The sequence below is a fragment of the Anolis carolinensis genome, unplaced genomic scaffold, assembly GCF_035594765.1.
Source record: "Anolis carolinensis isolate JA03-04 unplaced genomic scaffold, rAnoCar3.1.pri scaffold_14, whole genome shotgun sequence".
Lineage (NCBI taxonomy): Eukaryota > Metazoa > Chordata > Lepidosauria > Squamata > Dactyloidae > Anolis > Anolis carolinensis.
Window position 1 is genome coordinate 4,347,373 of NW_026943825.1, and position 17,429 is coordinate 4,364,801.

At 40.6% G+C, this 17,429-nt stretch overlaps 2 protein-coding genes across 4 annotated transcripts in view; one reads left to right on the top strand and one right to left on the bottom strand.

Annotated features, from left to right (window-relative positions):
- The window catches only part of ehbp1l1 (EH domain binding protein 1 like 1), a 74,953-nt gene extending 70,690 nt beyond the window's left edge, over positions 1–4,263 (top strand). For all 3 annotated transcript variants that reach the window (XM_062964818.1, XM_062964819.1, XM_062964820.1), the window contains one exon: positions 603–4,263. In XM_062964818.1, the coding sequence (XP_062820888.1) occupies positions 603–690 (88 nt within the window). In that variant the 3' untranslated portion in view covers positions 691–4,263. The remainder of the gene's footprint in view (positions 1–602) is intronic.
- The window catches only part of kcnk7 (potassium two pore domain channel subfamily K member 7), a 23,639-nt gene continuing 8,599 nt past the window's right edge, over positions 2,390–17,429 (bottom strand). The window contains exons 2-3 of the mRNA XM_062964821.1: positions 15,467–15,862; positions 2,390–8,525 (exon numbers count right to left, since the gene is read on the bottom strand). Coding sequence (XP_062820891.1) covers positions 8,338–8,525; positions 15,467–15,862 — 584 coding nt within the window. The 3' untranslated portion in view covers positions 2,390–8,337. The remainder of the gene's footprint in view (positions 8,526–15,466; positions 15,863–17,429) is intronic.

The window sequence follows — 17,429 nt, forward strand, 5'->3', positions numbered from 1 at the left end:
TGTGGTACAAACCAACATACATATTTGGACTTTTCGATAGTTCTTCCATTTGTTAATCTATGTAGCTATCTAGTGCCCTCTTGTGGTTGCATCTGAATACTGCAGACATGTATATTCATTTGTTCATTTTCGTTGTGAATAGTTAAGATTTATAAGTTGAAACCTAGTCCATATTTTAAGTTGGACCATGACGGGTATCATGGGCCACGTTTGGTCCAGATTGATCGCGCCACGTGGGAGCCTTTGTGGTACAAACCAACATACATATTTGGATTTTTTGATAGTTCTTCCATTTGTTAGTCTACGTAGCTATCTAGTGCCCTCTTGTGGTTGCATTTGAGCACTGCAGGGATGCATATTCATTTGTTCATTTTTGGGGCCCTAATCCCAAATAGGGTATACTTTTAAGTTGAAACCCAGTCCATATTTTAAGTTGGATCATGACAGATATGGTGGGCCATGTTTGGTCCAGATTAATCAAGCCACGTGGGAGCCTTTGTGGTACAAACCAACGTACATATGCTAACACCTCTCTCTTTTCTTCCTCCTTTCTCTCCTTCCCCCTTTCTCCATTTTCTTTTTCTTCTTTGCACAATCTCCAGAGCCATTGAGGAGGATCTCAGGCTGGAGCGGGGATTGCAACAAAGGCGCCGGAAGCTCAGCCGGAAGGACAAATGCCGGGTCAGCTGAGGAATACCCTCGGTCCTACGTTGCGAAACTGTGCTTTTCCGACGTCCGGCGGGCGGCCAATGCCAGCGCTTCTCCCTTTTCTCCCCTTCGAAAAGCCGTTCCCTTGCACATCTCTGCTCTTGGCGCAACTTCTTGCTGTCTCCGGAGGCTCTTCGGCAACACACACAACCCTGTTGCGGGATGCTGGTGCGAGAAGTGATGTATTGTTTACAAATCACAACCTGTCTTGCACTTGACAACAATCAGAGTCATCACATAATCCCATTCAACATAGGCAGATACTCGGACAGAGTCACATAGGAGAGAGCGAGATGGATTATTTCATTTTCCTTATATCATAATAAAACAAGTAGAGTCAGCAAATATTACCGTAGAAAAGAGACAGATACTCAGACAGTCACACAGGAAACAACAAGATGGATTCTTTCATTTTCCTTTTCCTTATATAATAATAAAATAATCCCGTAGAACAGATACAGATACTCGGACAGAGTCACATAGGAGAGAGCGAGATGGATTATTTCATTTTTCTTATATAATAATAAAACAATCAAAGTCATCAAATATTCCCATAGAACAGAGACAAATCCTCGGACAGAGTTACCCAGGAGAGAGCGAGATGGATTATTTCATTTTTCTTATATAATAATAAAAATCAGAGTAAGCAAATATTCCCGTAGAACAGAGACAGATACTCGGATTGAGTCACATAGGAGAGCGCGAGATGGATTATTTCATTTTCCTTTTCCTTATATAATAATAAAATAATCCCGTAGAACAGATACAGATACTCGGACAGAGTCACATAGGAGAGAGCGAGATGGATTCTTTCATTTTCATTTTCCTTAAATAATAATCCCGTAGAACAGATAGAGATACTCGGACAGAGTCACATAGGAGAGAGCGAGATGGATTCTTTCATTTTCCTTATATAATAATAAAATAATCCCGTAGAACTGATACAGATACCTGGACAGAGCCACATATGAAAGAGCGAGATGGATTCTTTCATTTTCATTTTCCTTAAATAATAATCCCGTAGAACAGATACAGATACTTGGACAGAGTAACATAGGAGAGAGCGAGATGGATTCCTTCCTTTTCCTTTTCCTTATATAATAATAAAATATTCCCGTAGAACAGATACAGATACTCGGACAGAGTCATACAGGAGAGAGCGAGATGGATTATTTCATTTTCATTTTCCTTATATAATAATAAAATAATCCCGTAGAACAGATACAGATACTCGGACAGAGTCACATAGAGAGCGAGATGGATTCTTTCCTTTTCCTTATATAATAATAAAAATCAGAGTCATCCAATATTCCCGTAGAACAGATACAGATACTCGGACAGAGTCACCCAGCAGAGAGCGAGATGGATTCTTTCATTTTCCTTATACAATAATAATAAAATCCGGAGTCATCAAATAATCCCGTAGAACAGATACAGATACTTGGACAGAGTCCCATAGGAGAGAGCGAGATGGATTCTTTCATTTTTGTTATATAATAATAAAACAATCAGAGTCATCCAATACCATTCAGCATAGGAACAGAGACAGATACTCTGACAGAGTCACATAGAAGAGAGCGAGATGGATTCTTCCGTTTTCCTTATATAATAATAAAACAATCAGAGTCATCCAATATTCCCGTAGAACAGAGATAGATACTCGGACAGAGTAACATAGGAGAGAGCGAGATGGATTCTTTCCTTTTCCTTATATGATAATAAAACAATCAGAGTCATCAGATATTCCCGTAGAACAGAGACAGATACTCAGACAGAGTCACACAGGAGAGAGCGAGATGGATTATTTCATTTTCGTTATATAATAATAAAATAATCCCATAGAACAGGGACAGATACTCAGACAGAGTCACATAGGAGAGAGCGAGATGGATTCTTTCCTTTTCCTTTTCCTTATATAATAATAAAATAATCCCGTAGAACAGATACAGATACTCAGACAGAGTCACATAGTAAAGAGCGAGATGGATTCTTTCATTTTCATTTTCCTTATATAATAATAAAATAATTCCGTAGAACAGATACAGATACTTGGACAGAGTCACCCAGGAGAGAGTGAAATGAATTATTTCATTTTCGTTATATAATAATAATATAATCCCATAGAACAGATACAGATACTCGGACAGAGTCACCCAGGAGAGAGCGTAATGGATTATTTCATTTTCCTTATATAATAATAAAACAATCAGAGTCATCCAATATTTCCGTAGAACAGATACAGATACTCGGACAGAGTCACACAAGAGAGAGCGAGATGGATTCTTTCATTTTCTTTATATAATAATAAAACAAGTAGAGTCAGCAAATATTCCCGTAGAACAGATACAGGTACTCGGACAGAGTCACACAGGAAAGAGTGAGATGAATTATTTCATTTTCCTTATGTAATAATAAAATAATCCCATAGAACAGATACAGATACTTGGGCAGAGTCACATAGGAAAGAGCGAGATGGATTCTTTAATTTTCCTTATATAATAATAAAATAATCCCGTAGAACAGATACAGATACTCGGACAGAGTCACATAGGGGAGAGCGAGATGGATTCTTTCATTTTCCTTATATAATAACAAAACAATCAGAGTCAGCAAATATTCCCGTAGAACTGATACAGATACTCGGACAGAGTCACATAGGAAAGAGCGAGATGAATTATTTCATTTTCGTTATATAATAATAAAACAGAGTCATCCAATATTCCCGTAGAACAGAGATATAATAATAAAATAATCCCGTAGAATAGATACAGACACTTGAACAGAGTCACATAGGAAAGAGTGAGATGGATTCTTTCATTTTCATTTTCCTTATATAATAATAAAATAATCCCGTAGAACAGATACAGATACTCGGACAGAGTCACATAGGAAAGAGCGAGATGGATTATTTCATTTTCGTTATATAATAATAAAACAGAGTCATCCAATATTCCCGTAGAACAGAGATATAATAATAAAATAATCCCGTAGAACAGATACAGACACTTGAACAGAGTCACATAGGAAAGAGCGAGATGGATTCTTTCATTTTCATTTTCCTTATATAATAATAAAATAATCCCGTAGAACAGATACAGATACTCGGACAGAGTCACCCAGGAGAGAGCGAGATGGATTCTTTTATTTTCCTTATATGTCGTTTTAAAGGGCAGTGCCCTTGAATTCTGCTTGTTCAGATAGAAACCTCAATTCCGTCCCCTTTTTTCCGCCTCTCTCCAAATTATAGGAGTGTATTTATTGTGTGTGTTTGTGTGCATGCATGCTTTTATTGCTATGGTTGGAAAAATTTCGAGTTCACGGAAACGGGTGCCGCCCTTCTCCGACCTTATTTCCCCAATATTTTCAAGGGTTTCTTCTATTTTTTGTGCCCCATTTTTGTGTCTGCTCCTGGTTCAAAGTGCCTTGAATCCTCTTAACAACAGCCAATATTTTATTCCTAAGTTTTCACCGTTTCCTCCAATACCCCAAACCCCCTTTTCCCTGGCGATTTGCACTAAATTTGTACCGGAGTTTGAAATAAATACCTGAAAAGTTGGTGTGTGGAGGAAAAATACGGAACTCGGATGGGAAAGTTGAGCGGATGGGATGGAAGTTTGTCACCAAATTTGGCAACGTTGTGTCGTGCTAAAAGTTGGGTTCGTCTTGTTTATCTCACAAGGTTTCAGTGACGCCTTTCACATCGTACGTGTTGTGTTGTGCTAAAAGTTGGAGTTTGTCTTGCTTATTAGACATGTCCAAAAAATCGTTTTGAATCGTAAATCGGAATTATTTCGGATTGTTCTCGCTTTTTGATACGCATTCCGAGACATTGTCTCACAGCACAACCAGCAATGTAATTCGAACCATTGTTGGCCCATTCTCTAATTGTCTCTTAATGTTTCATTAATTTTTTCCCCCCAAATTTTTTTTAAAATATATTTTTAAAAATATTTTTTTGTTTCTGCAACCTACCTTGAATGGGAGCTTAGCACAGCCTAATATGGCTTCCGCTCCCCAGCCAATCAGAAGCTTCCACGATGGAGGCAAAGGTGGGGGCTAACGTCCTCTGCGTCCACATGGAAGATTGGCATACAAGCCTGGTGTGTAGCGATTGCGCATGTGCGTCCACCATTTTAGAAACATTGAGAATCATTATGAATTTTCGGAAATATCTGAAATTTTTGGGTGAAAATATCGGAAATACTTTCTATATTGAAGCGCCGGCACCCTCTACTTTAGAAACGAGAATTGAAACATTTTTTTCATCGATCGGACATGCCTATTGCTTATCTCACCAGGTTTCAGTGACGCCTATGACATCGTACATGTTGTGTTGTGCTAAAAGTTGGAGTCCGTCTTGCTTATCCCACCAGGTTTCATTTATGCCTTTGACATCGTACATGTTGTGTTGTGCTAAAAGTTGGAAGTTCGTCTTGCTTATCCCATCAGATTTCAGTGACGCCTATGACATCGTACGTGTTGTGTTGTGCTAAAAGTTGGAGTTCGTCTTGTTTATCTCACAAGGTTTCAGTTATGCCTTTGACATCGTACATGTTGTGTTGTGCTAAAAGTTGGAGTTCGTCTCGCTCATTTCCCAGGCTCTGTGCATTAGTGTAAAGACATGTAAGCCAATGTGACCTTCCCCCGAGCTGTTTATTTGGGATTATTGTGCTCCTAATACTTGGTCCATTTAGGTGTTTTCCTACTTGTCTGAGATGCACCCCATCCCTTGCCAGTAGGCCATCCTCCTGGAAGAGTGGCCATGGTCGAGGAAGCCAAAACGCTCCTCCTGACACCATTTTCTGAGCCAGTTAATTGACCTGTACTATTTTTCTGGCCCTCGTAGAGCCGTGTTCTATAACAGGGAGGAGGGATGAAAAAATCACATGTACATTACACAGTTTTAACTTTGTTCCGAGAGCTCGAAAATGGTTTCTGATCTTATGAAAAGTACGCCTAGTGGTATCATTGGTTCCTACATGAATCAACATAAGAGGGGAGGGTGATGGGGTTTTAGGAACCTGATGAGCCTCTGAGTGATGTGGTGTATTTTTGCCCCTGGGATGCAGCACATTTCTCGAGTCATCCCACCCGGTCTGGAAACGATGGTTTCCGTTCCTCTGAGGAGGGACTCACCTACTACCGAGACCTGTTTCCTGTGAGGATTGATGGGGTCTCTTTTGTGCAAGACAGCGTGTAGAGTGTTCCTGTTGAAGTGAATTGTGTAGGTGTAAAGTGTTGCCGACAAGTGTGTCAAGTTTCATCCCAGTAGCCTTACAAATGGCAGATTTTTAAGAAACAACAACAGGAACACAACAGAAACGAGCCTCCAATTTTCCCCCACTGCCCCTAACGGAACCAATTACCCCTCCGGGTCTTTAAAAATTTCCTAAAAATCACTGGATGACCGAAACGTTCTGAAACTTGGCAGGCGTAACGTTATCGATGTTGCCGACAAGTGTGCCAAGTTTCATCCTGATAACTGTAGTGATAACGGAGAAATGAGCTTTGCAATGTTCCCAATTGACTCGATTAATGTCAACACAGCCCTCCCCAAAGGCAAACACAGGGATCATTGAGTAAGAACTCTTGCTCAGAAAAACAAATAACCCTCGACACATTGCCAAAAGGACGAGGAAATGGTTTGCATAGAAGTCAGCAGGATATAGCAACCTGAATGTTGGGTTATGGCTCCGGAGACCCGGATTCGAATTTCGACTCGGGCATGAAACCCAATGGGTGACACACTCTCAGCCCCGGAAAAAAATTGTGATAGGAAATGACTTGAAGGCGATATAATTTATATAACTAACTATGTAACTTCTCTCAGCCTTTGATGGCCATCTGTCAGGACCGTTTTGGTTGTGTCTCCCTGCCCGAAAGAATGGGGATGGACTGGATGGCCTTAAGGGGCCTCTTCCAACTCTAGGATTCTATATTCAAATGGGAAAAGGTGATATTAGCGTCAGAGGTCAGTTTTGTAATTCGGAGATTTGTACGATTTGTAAATACAAATCTCTGAATTACTAATCTTTGAATTACTAATCCCTCTAAAACATTACTAAACAAAACGGAAGCCTTAGATGTGTTGTTTCGGAGTCTTTCAAGCTGTAATTTTTTAATTGAAAAACAAACTTCAAAAAATTCCTAAAAATCAGTAGATTACCCAAAAATTCTGAAACTTAGCAGGATTAAAGTCGTTAATGTTGCCTACAAGTGTGACAAGTTTCATCCTGATAGCCATAAATATGATGGAGAAACGAGCCTCGAAATGTTCCCCGTTGCTGCAAACGGAACCAATCGGGACTCGCACTGTAAATTTTTAGTTGAAAAAAGAATTTCAAAAAACTCCTAAAAATCAGTAGATTATCCAAACACTCTGAAACTTAGCAGGTTTAAAGTCGTTGACGTTGCCTACAAGTATGCCAAGTTTCATCCTGACAGCCGTAAAAATGATGGAGAAACGAGCCTCGAAATATTCCCTATTGCTGCAAATGGAACCAATCGGGCCTCGAACTGTAATTTTTAAATTGAAAAACAAACTTCAAAAAATTGCTAAAAATCAGTAGATTAACCAAAAATTCTGAAACTTAGCAGGCTGAAGGTCGTCGACGTTGCCTACAAGTGTGACAAGTTTCATCCTGATAGCCATAAAAATGATGGAGAAACGAGCCTCGAAATGTTTCCCATTGCTGCAAATGGAACCAATCAGGACTCAAACTGTAATTTTTTAATTGAAAAACAAACTTTGAAAAATTCCTAAAAATCAGTAGATTACCCAAACACCCTGAAACTTAGCAGGCTTACATTCATCGATGTTGCCTACAAGTGTGACAAGTTTCATCCCGATAGCAATAAAAATGATGGAGAAACGAGCCTCGAAATGTTCCCCGTTGCTGCAAACGGAACCAATCGGGACTTGAACTGTAATTTTTTAGTTGAAAAACAAACTTCGAAAAATTCCTAAAAATCAGTAAATGACCAAAACATTCTGAAACTTGGCAGGATTAAAGTCCTCAATGTTGCCTACAAGTGTGACGAGTTTCATCCCGATAGCCATAAATATGATGGAGAAACGAGCCTCGAAATGTTGCCCGTTGGGACGGAACAATTACGAAGTTTCGGTGATTTGGATTACATGCTTCCGGACACGGTGCTCAAGGCCTTAGATGTGTTGTTTCGGAGCGGGTCAAGCTGTAATTTTTAATTGGAAAAAAAACTTCAAAAAATTCCTAAAAATCAGTAGATTGCCAAAAAATTCTGAAACTTTGCAGGCTTAAAGTCGTGGACGTTGCCTACAAGTGTGACCAGTTTCATCCTGATAGCCATAAAAATGATGGAAAAATGAGCTTTGAAATGTTGCCGGTCGGGACAGAACAATTATGAAGTTTTGGTGATTCGGATTAGGTGCTTCCGGACACGGTGCTCAAGGCCAGTTGGTCCCGGCTCAAAAAATTCCTAAAAATCAGTAGATTGCCAAAAAATTCTGAAACTTGGCAGTCTTAAAGTCGTGGACGTTGCCTACAATTGTGCCAAGTTTCATCCTGATAACCATTAAAATAATGGAGAAACGAGCCTCGAAATGTTGCCCGTCGGGACAGAACAATTACGAATCTTCGTTGATTCGGATTACGTGCTTCCAGACACGGTGCTCAAGGCCAGTTGATCCCGGCTCAGGATTTCGCGGCGGTCGTCGTCTTCCGGAAAAGAAGAACCGGAGTCGGGTGCGAAGAACCGGACCAGCGCCCGGACTTCCTGCAGCCGGTGTGCCGTCTCCAGTGCCACCAGCACGGCCAGCAAGCCCACCAGTAGGTAAACTGGAATAGAATAATTTCACTTTGAAAAATTTGGCTTGTTGTAAGGATAAAGCTTCACTTAAGCCCTATTATTAACTATGAGTCGTAAATAAGTCGGGTGTTTGTAATAATAATATGACTGCATGGAGCGCCGTTACCTTCCCGCCGGAGCCGTACCTATTGATCTACTCACATTGGCACGTTTTCGAACTGCTAGGTTGGCAGAAGCAGGGGCTAACAGTGGGAGCTCATCCTGCTCACCTATTATTATTATTATATAATACTATTACCTATATTATATTATAATTAATATAATATATTATTATATTAATAATAATTTATTATTATCAACACTATTTTATTATTACAGTTCATTAACACTATATTATTATATTATTACTATATTATTATTACTATTATTATTAATGCTACATTATTCTATTATATAATTTTCACTATATGATGATGATTAATGGATAATCCAGAACGTTGGATAAGTGAGACTCTACTGTATTAATAATAATAAAAATAGAGTAAAATAAATGTAATAGTAACAATATTAATAGAGTAAAATAATAAATGTAATAATACTAATAAACAGAGTAAAATAATAAATGTAATAATACCAATAATAATAGAGAAAAATAATAAATGTACCATATATACTCGAGTATAAGCCGACTCAAATATAAGCCAAAACTCGGCTTATACTTGAGTATATACGGTATGTGGATAACTTAACTGCAATCCTATGTCGTATCATATCTCATGGCATATGTCAATCATACGTCATGCTCTGTCATATGTCAATCATACTCACCGGTGATGCTGAGCTTGAGTATATACGGTATGTGGATAACTTAACTGCAATCCTACGTCGTATCATATCTCATGGCATATGTCAATCATACGTCATGCTCTGTCATATGTCAATCATACTCACCGGTGATGCTGAGCTTGAGTATATACGGTATGTGGATAACTTAACTGCAATCCTATGTCGTATCATATCTCATGGCATATGTCAATCATACGTCATGCTCTGTCAAATGTCAATCATACTCACCGGTGATGCTGAGCTTGAGTATATACGGTATGTGGATAACTTAACTGCAATTCTATGTCGTATCATATCTCATGGCATATGTCAATCATACGTCATGCTCTGTCATATGTCAATCATACTCACCGGTGATGCTGAGCTTGAGTATATACGGTATGTGGATAACTTAACTGCAATCCTACGTCGTATCATATCTCATGGCATATGTCAATCATACGTCATGCTCTGTCATATGTCAATCATACTCACCGGTGATGCTGAGCTTGAGTATATACGGTATGTGGATAACTTAACTGCAATCCTATGTCGTATCATATCTCATGGCATATGTCAATCATACGTCATGCTCTGTCAAATGTCAATCATACTCACCGGTGATGCTGAGCTTGAGTATATACGGTATGTGGATAACTTAACTGCAATTCTATGTCGTATCATATCTCATGGCATATGTCAATCATACGTCATGCTCTGTCATATGTCAATCATACTCACCGGTGATGCTGAGCTTGAGTATATACGGTATGTGGATAACTTAACTGCAATCCTACGTCGTATCATATCTCATGGCATATGTCAATCATACGTCATGCTCTGTCATATGTCAATCATACTCACCGGTGATGCTGAGCTTGAGTATATACGGTATGTGGATAACTTAACTGCAATTCTATGTCGTATCATATCTCATGGCATATGTCAATCATACGTCATGCTTTGTCATATGTCAATCATACTCACCGGTGATGCTGAGCTTGAGTATATACGGTATGTGGATAACTTAACTGCAATCCTACGTCGTATCATATCTCATGGCATATGTCAATCATACGTCATGCTCTGTCAAATGTCAATCATACTCACCGGTGATGCTGAGCTTGAGTATATACGGTATGTGGATAACTTAACTGCAATTCTATGTCGTATCATATCTCATGGCATATGTCAATCATACGTCATGCTCTGTCATATGTCAATCATACTCATCGGTGATGCTGAGCTTGAGTATATACGGTATGTGGATAACTTAACTGCAATCCTACGTCGTATCATATCTCATGGCATATGTCAATCATACGTCATGCTCTGTCAAATGTCAATCATACTCATCGGTGATGCTGAGCTTGAGTATATACGGTATGTGGATAACTTAACTGCAATCCTACGTCGTATCATATCTCATGGCATATGTCAATCATACGTCATGCTCTGTCATATGTCAATCATACTCATCGGTGATGCTGAGCTTGAGTATATACGGTATGTGGATAACTTAACTGCAATCCTACGTCGTATCATATCTCATGGCATATGTCAATCATACGTCATGCTCTGTCATATGTCAATCGTACTCACCGGTGATGCTGAGCTTGAGTATATACGGTATGTGGATAACTTAACTGCAATTCTATGTCGTATCATATCTCATGGCATATGTCAATCATACGTCATGCTCTGTCATATGTCAATCATACTCATCGGTGATGCTGAGCTTGAGTATATACGGTATGTGGATAACTTAACTGCAATTCTATGTCGTATCATATCTCATGGCATATGTCAATCATACGTCATGCTCTGTCATATGTCAATCGTACTCACCGGTGATGCTGAGCTTGAGTATATACGGTATGTGGATAACTTAACTGCAATTCTATGTCGTATCATATCTCATGGCATATGTCAATCATACGTCATGCTCTGTCATATGTCAATCATACTCACCGGTGATGCTGAGCTTGAGTATATACGGTATGTGGATAACTTAACTGCAATCCTACGTCGTATCATATCTCATGGCATATGTCAATCATACGTCATGCTCTGTCAAATGTCAATCATACTCACCGGTGATGCTGAGCTTGAGTATATACGGTATGTGGATAACTTAACTGCAATTCTATGTCGTATCATATCTCATGGCATATGTCAATCATACGTCATGCTCTGTCATATGTCAATCATACTCACCGGTGATGCTGAGCTTGAGTATATACGGTATGTGGATAACTTAACTGCAATTCTATGTCGTATCATATCTCATGGCATATGTCAATCATACGTCATGCTCTGTCATATGTCAATCATACTCACCGGTGATGCTGAGCTTGAGTATATACGGTATGTTGATAACTTAACTGCAATCCTATGTCGTATCATATCTCATGGCATATGTCAATCATACGTCATGCTCTGTCAAATGTCAATCATACTCACCGGTGATGCTGAGCTTGAGTAGATACGGTATGTGGATAACTTAACTGCAATCCTATGTCGTATCATATCTCATGGCATATGTCAATCATACGTCATGCTCTGTCAAATGTCAATCATACTCATCGGTGATGCTGAGCTTGAGTATATACGGTATGTGGATAACTTAACTGCAATCCTATGTCATATCATATCTCATGGCATATGTCAATCATACGTCATGCTCTGTCAAATGTCAATCATACTCACCGGTGATGCTGAGCTTGAGTAGATACGGTATGTGGATAACTTAACTGCAATCCTATGTCGTATCATATCTCATGGCATATGTCAATCATACGTCATGCTCTGTCAAATGTCAATCATACTCATCGGTGATGCTGAGCTTGAGTATATACGGTATGTGGATAACTTAACTGCAATCCTATGTCATATCATATCTCATGGCATATGTCAATCATACGTCATGCTCTGTCAAATGTCAATCATACTCATCGGTGATGCTGAGCTTGAGTAGATACGGTATGTGGATAACTTAACTGCAATCCTATGTCGTATCATATCTCATGGCATATGTCAATCATACGTCATGCTCTGTCAAATGTCAATCATACTCATCGGTGATGCTGAGCTTGAGTATATACGGTATGTGGATAACTTAACTGCAATCCTATGTCATATCATATCTCATGGCATATGTCAATCATACGTCATGCTCTGTCAAATGTCAATCATACTCACCGGTGATGCTGAGCTTGAGTAGATACGGTATGTGGATAACTTAACTGCAATCCTATGTCGTATCATATCTCATGGCATATGTCAATCATACGTCATGCTCTGTCAAATGTCAATCATACTCATCGGTGATGCTGAGCTTGAGTATATACGGTATGTGGATAACTTAACTGCAATCCTAGGTCATATCATATCTCATGGCATATGTCAATCATACGTCATGCTCTGTCAAATGTCAATCATACTCATCGGTGATGCTGAGCTTGAGTATATACGGTATGTGGATAACTTAACTGCAATCCTATGTCGTATCATATCTCATGGCATATGTCAATCATACGTCATGCTCTGTCAAATGTCAATCATACTCATCGGTGATGCTGAGCTTGAGTATATACGGTATGTGGATAACTTAACTGCAATCCTATGTCGTATCATATCTCATGGCATATGTCAATCATACGTCATGCTCTGTCATATGTCAATCATACTCACCGGTGATGCTGAGCTTGAGTATATACGGTATGTGGATAACTTAACTGCAATCCTATGTCATATCATATCTCATGGCATATGTCAATCATACGTCATGCTCTGTCATATGTCAATCGTACTCACCGGTGATGCTGAGCTTGAGTATATACGGTATGTGGATAACTTAACTGCAATCCTATGTCATATCATATCTCATGGCATATGTCAATCATACGTCATGCTCTGTCATATGTCAATCGTACTCACCGGTGATGCTGAGCTTGAGTATATACGGTATGTGGATAACTTAACTGCAATCCTATGTCGTATCATATCTCATGGCATATGTCAATCATACGTCATGCTCTGTCATATGTCAATCGTACTCACCGGTGATGCTGAGCTTGAGTATATACGGTATGTGGATAACTTAACTGCAATCCTATGTCATATCATATCTCATGGCATATGTCAATCATACGTCATGCTCTGTCATATGTCAATCATACTCACCGGTGATGCTGAGCTTGAGTATATACGGTATGTGGATAACTTAACTGCAATCCTATGTCATATCATATCTCATGGCATATGTCAATCATACGTCATGCTCTGTCATATGTCAATCATACTCACCGGTGATGCTGAGCTTGAGTATATACGGTATGTGGATAACTTAACTGCAATCCTATGTCATATCATATCTCATGGCATATGTCAATCATACGTCATGCTCTGTCAAATGTCAATCATACTCATCGGTGATGCTGAGCTTGAGTATATACGGTATGTGGATAACTTAACTGCAATCCTATGTCATATCATATCTCATGGCATATGTCAATCATACGTCATGCTCTGTCAAATGTCAATCATACTCATCGGTGATGCTGAGCTTGAGTATATACGGTATGTGGATAACTTAACTGCAATCCTATGTCGTATCATATCTCATGGCATATGTCAATCATACGTCATGCTCTGTCATATGTCAATCATACTCACCGGTGATGCTGAGCTTGAGTATATACGGTATGTGGATAACTTAACTGCAATCCTAGGTCATATCATATCTCATGGCATATGTCAATCATACGTCATGCTCTGTCATATGTCAATCATACTCACCGGTGATGCTGAGCTTGAGTATATACGGTATGTGGATAACTTAACTGCAATCCTACGTCGTATCATATCTCATGGCATATGTCAATCATACGTCATGCTCTGTCAAATGTCAATCATACTCATCGGTGATGCTGAGCTTGAGTATATACGGTATGTGGATAACTTAACTGCAATCCTATGTCGTATCATATCTCATGGCATATGTCAATCATACGTCATGCTCTGTCAAATGTCAATCATACTCATCGGTGATGCTGAGCTTGAGTATATACGGTATGTGGATAACTTAACTGCAATCCTATGTCATATCATATCTCATGGCATATGTCAATCATACGTCATGCTCTGTCAAATGTCAATCATACTCATCGGTGATGCTGAGCTTGAGTATATACGGTATGTGGATAACTTAACTGCAATCCTATGTCGTATCATATCTCATGGCATATGTCAATCATACGTCATGCTCTGTCATATGTCAATCATACTCACCGGTGATGCTGAGCTTGAGTAGATACGGTATGTGGATAACTTAACTGCAATCCTATGTCGTATCATATCTCATGGCATATGTCAATCATACGTCATGCTCTGTCAAATGTCAATCATACTCACCGGTGATGCTGAGCTTGAGTAGATACGGTATGTGGATAACTTAACTGCAATCCTATGTCGTATCATATCTCATGGCATATGTCAATCATACGTCATGCTCTGTCAAATGTCAATCATACTCACCGGTGATGCTGAGCTTGAGTAGATACGGTATGTGGATAACTTAACTGCAATCCTAGGTCATATCATATCTCATGGCATATGTCAATCATACGTCATGCTCTGTCAAATGTCAATCATACTCACCGGTGATGCTGAGCTTGAGTAGATACGGTATGTGGATAACTTAACTGCAATTCTATGTCGTATCATATCTCATGGCATATGTCAATCATACGTCATGCTCTGTCATATGTCAATCATACTCACCCGTGATGCTGAGCTTGAGTATATACGGTATGTGGATAACTTAACTGCAATCCTAGGTCATATCATATCTCATGGCATATGTCAATCATACGTCATGCTCTGTCAAATGTCAATCATACTCACCGGTGATGCTGAGCTTGAGTAGATACGGTATGTGGATAACTTAACTGCAATTCTATGTCGTATCATATCTCATGGCATATGTCAATCATACGTCATGCTCTGTCATATGTCAATCATACTCACCGGTGATGCTGAGCTTGAGTATATACGGTATGTGGATAACTTAACTGCAATCCTAGGTCATATCATATCTCATGGCATATGTCAATCATACGTCAGGGATCCTGCAATGACTCACCGGTGATGCTGAGCTCATAGAGCTCGTGCCAAGGCCACTGTGCGCTGCCTCGTGGCACGAAGTCCCCGAGGCCGATGGTGCTGAGCGAGATGAAGCAGAAGTAGACCGACTCCAGGAAGGTCCAGCCGCCCTCCAAGGCCCAGAAGCAGACGGCCGGGACGAGCACGAAGAGCCCCGCGGTCAGCGCCCCCAGGGCCATGGCGTGGGCCAGAGCCACGTGGGCCACCGGAAGGCCCCACCGGCGGTGGACGCATTGCACCGGACGGTCACTCACGACGGGCAGCAAATACCGGAGCAAGACGGCCAGGAAGAGCAGGGTGAAGGGGATGCCCAGCAAGGAGTAGAGGATGCAGAAGATCTTGCCCCAGGCGGAGAGGGGCACCGTGTGGCCGTAGCCTGTGCGGGAGAGGAAGCGGAGGGTCATCTGCCGGGAAGGCTTTGATGGTGCCTTCCAACTGCTTTGAGTCTCATTTGTTGACCCGACTTCCCTAGTTTCCAACCTCTGAGGATGCTTGCGAACTGCCGTTTGTTTTAAGCCTACTCTCATAAACCTGACAAACCTGAGAAAGGTAAAATCATACCTGAAAACTTCTGAGGATGCCTGCCATAGATGTGGGTGAAACGTCAGGAGAGAAAGCTTCTGGAACATGGCCATACAGCCCAGAAAACTCACAGCAACCAACTCAAACTGCCGTTAGTTTTAAGCCTACTCTCACAAACCTGACACACCTGAGAAAGGTAAAATCATACCCGAAAACTTTTGAGGATGCCTACCATAGATGTGGGTGAAACATCAGGAGAGAATGCTTCTGGAACATGGCCAGACAGCCCGAAAGAGTCACAGCAACCAACTCGAACTGCCGTTTGTTTTAAGCCTACTCTCACAAACCTGACATACCTGAGAAAGGTAAAATCATACCCGAAAACTTCTGAGGATGCCTGCCATAGATGTGGGTGAAACGTCAGGAGAGAAAGCTTCTGGAACATGACCATACAGCCTGGAAAACTCACAGCAACCAACGTTTGTTTTAAGCCTACTCTCACAAACCTGACAAACCTGAGAAAGGTAAAATCATACCCGAAAACTTTTGAGGATGCCTACCATAGATGTGGGTGAAACATCAGGAGAGAATGCTTCTGGAACATGGCCAGACAGCCCGAAAGAGTCACAGCAACCAACTCGAACTGCCGTTTGTTTTAAGCCTACTCTCACAAACCTGACATACCTGAGAAAGGTAAAATCATACCCGAAAACTTCTGAGGATGCCTGCCATAGATGTGGGTGAAACGTCAGGAGAGAATGCTTCTGGAACATGGCCAGACAGCCCGAAAGAGTCACAGCAACCAACTCGAACTGCCGTTTGTTTTAAGCCTACTCTCACAAACCTGACAAACCTGAGAAAGGTAAAATCATACCCGAAAACTTCTGAGGATGCCTGCCATAGATGTGGGTGAAACGTCAGGAGAGAATGCTTCTGGAACATGGCCAGACAGCCCGAAAGAGTCACAGCAACCAACTCGAACTGCCGTTTGTTTTAAGCCTACTCTCACAAACCTGACATACCTGAGAAAGGTAAAATCATACCTGAAAACTTCTGAGGATGCCTGCCATAGATGTGGGTGAAACGTCAGGAGAGAATGCTTCTGGAACATGGCCAGACAGCCCGAAAGAGTCACAGCAACCAACTCGAACTGCCGTTTGTTTTAAGCCTACTCTCACAAACCTGACAAACCTGAGAAAGGTAAAATCATACCCGAAAACTTCTGAGGATGCCTGCCATAGATGTGGGTGAAACGTCAGGAGAGAATGCTTCTGGAACATGGCCAGACAGCCCGAAAGAGTCACAGCAACCAACTCGAACTGCCGTTTGTTTTAAGCCTACTCTCACAAACCTGACATACCTGAGAAAGGTAAAATCATACCTGAAAACTTCTGAGGATGCCTGCCATAGATGTGGGTGAA